This window comes from Penaeus monodon, chromosome 31, assembly GCF_015228065.2.
Source record: "Penaeus monodon isolate SGIC_2016 chromosome 31, NSTDA_Pmon_1, whole genome shotgun sequence".
NCBI classification, from domain to species: Eukaryota; Metazoa; Arthropoda; class Malacostraca; order Decapoda; family Penaeidae; genus Penaeus; species Penaeus monodon.
In genome coordinates this window covers 13290015-13290218 of record NC_051416.1, presented here as the reverse complement: position 1 = coordinate 13290218, position 204 = coordinate 13290015, and the positions used below count along the sequence as shown (strand labels likewise).

Below are 204 nucleotides of genomic sequence, written 5' to 3'. Positions count from 1 at the left end.
AACCAACGAATGAATATCTAACCCACGACCTCAAAAGCAGTCGTTCAAGTACTCACAGAGAGTCCTGGAGGGCTCGGTCGTCCATCCCTCCCGGGAGGCCCTGGAGGTCCCCTAGGAATGCGGAGGCTCACGAGGTTCACCAACGCCGTCAGGTTGCAGCCGCACTTGCCGTTGCCTCCCATCTCCTCCGCCCACTCCTCCTGG

The 204-nt window shown here is 60.3% G+C and overlaps 1 protein-coding gene across 1 annotated transcript in view; it reads right to left on the bottom strand.

The window, feature by feature from the left end:
* LOC119592898 (collagen alpha-1(I) chain-like) overlaps positions 1-204 on the bottom strand; it is a gene marked incomplete at its 3' end in the record, with an annotated part of 11365 nt that overhangs the window by 8209 nt on the left and 2952 nt on the right. Inside the window, 1 exon segment of the mRNA XM_037941790.1 lies at positions 57-200. Within this exon segment, the coding sequence (XP_037797718.1) occupies positions 57-200 (144 nt within the window).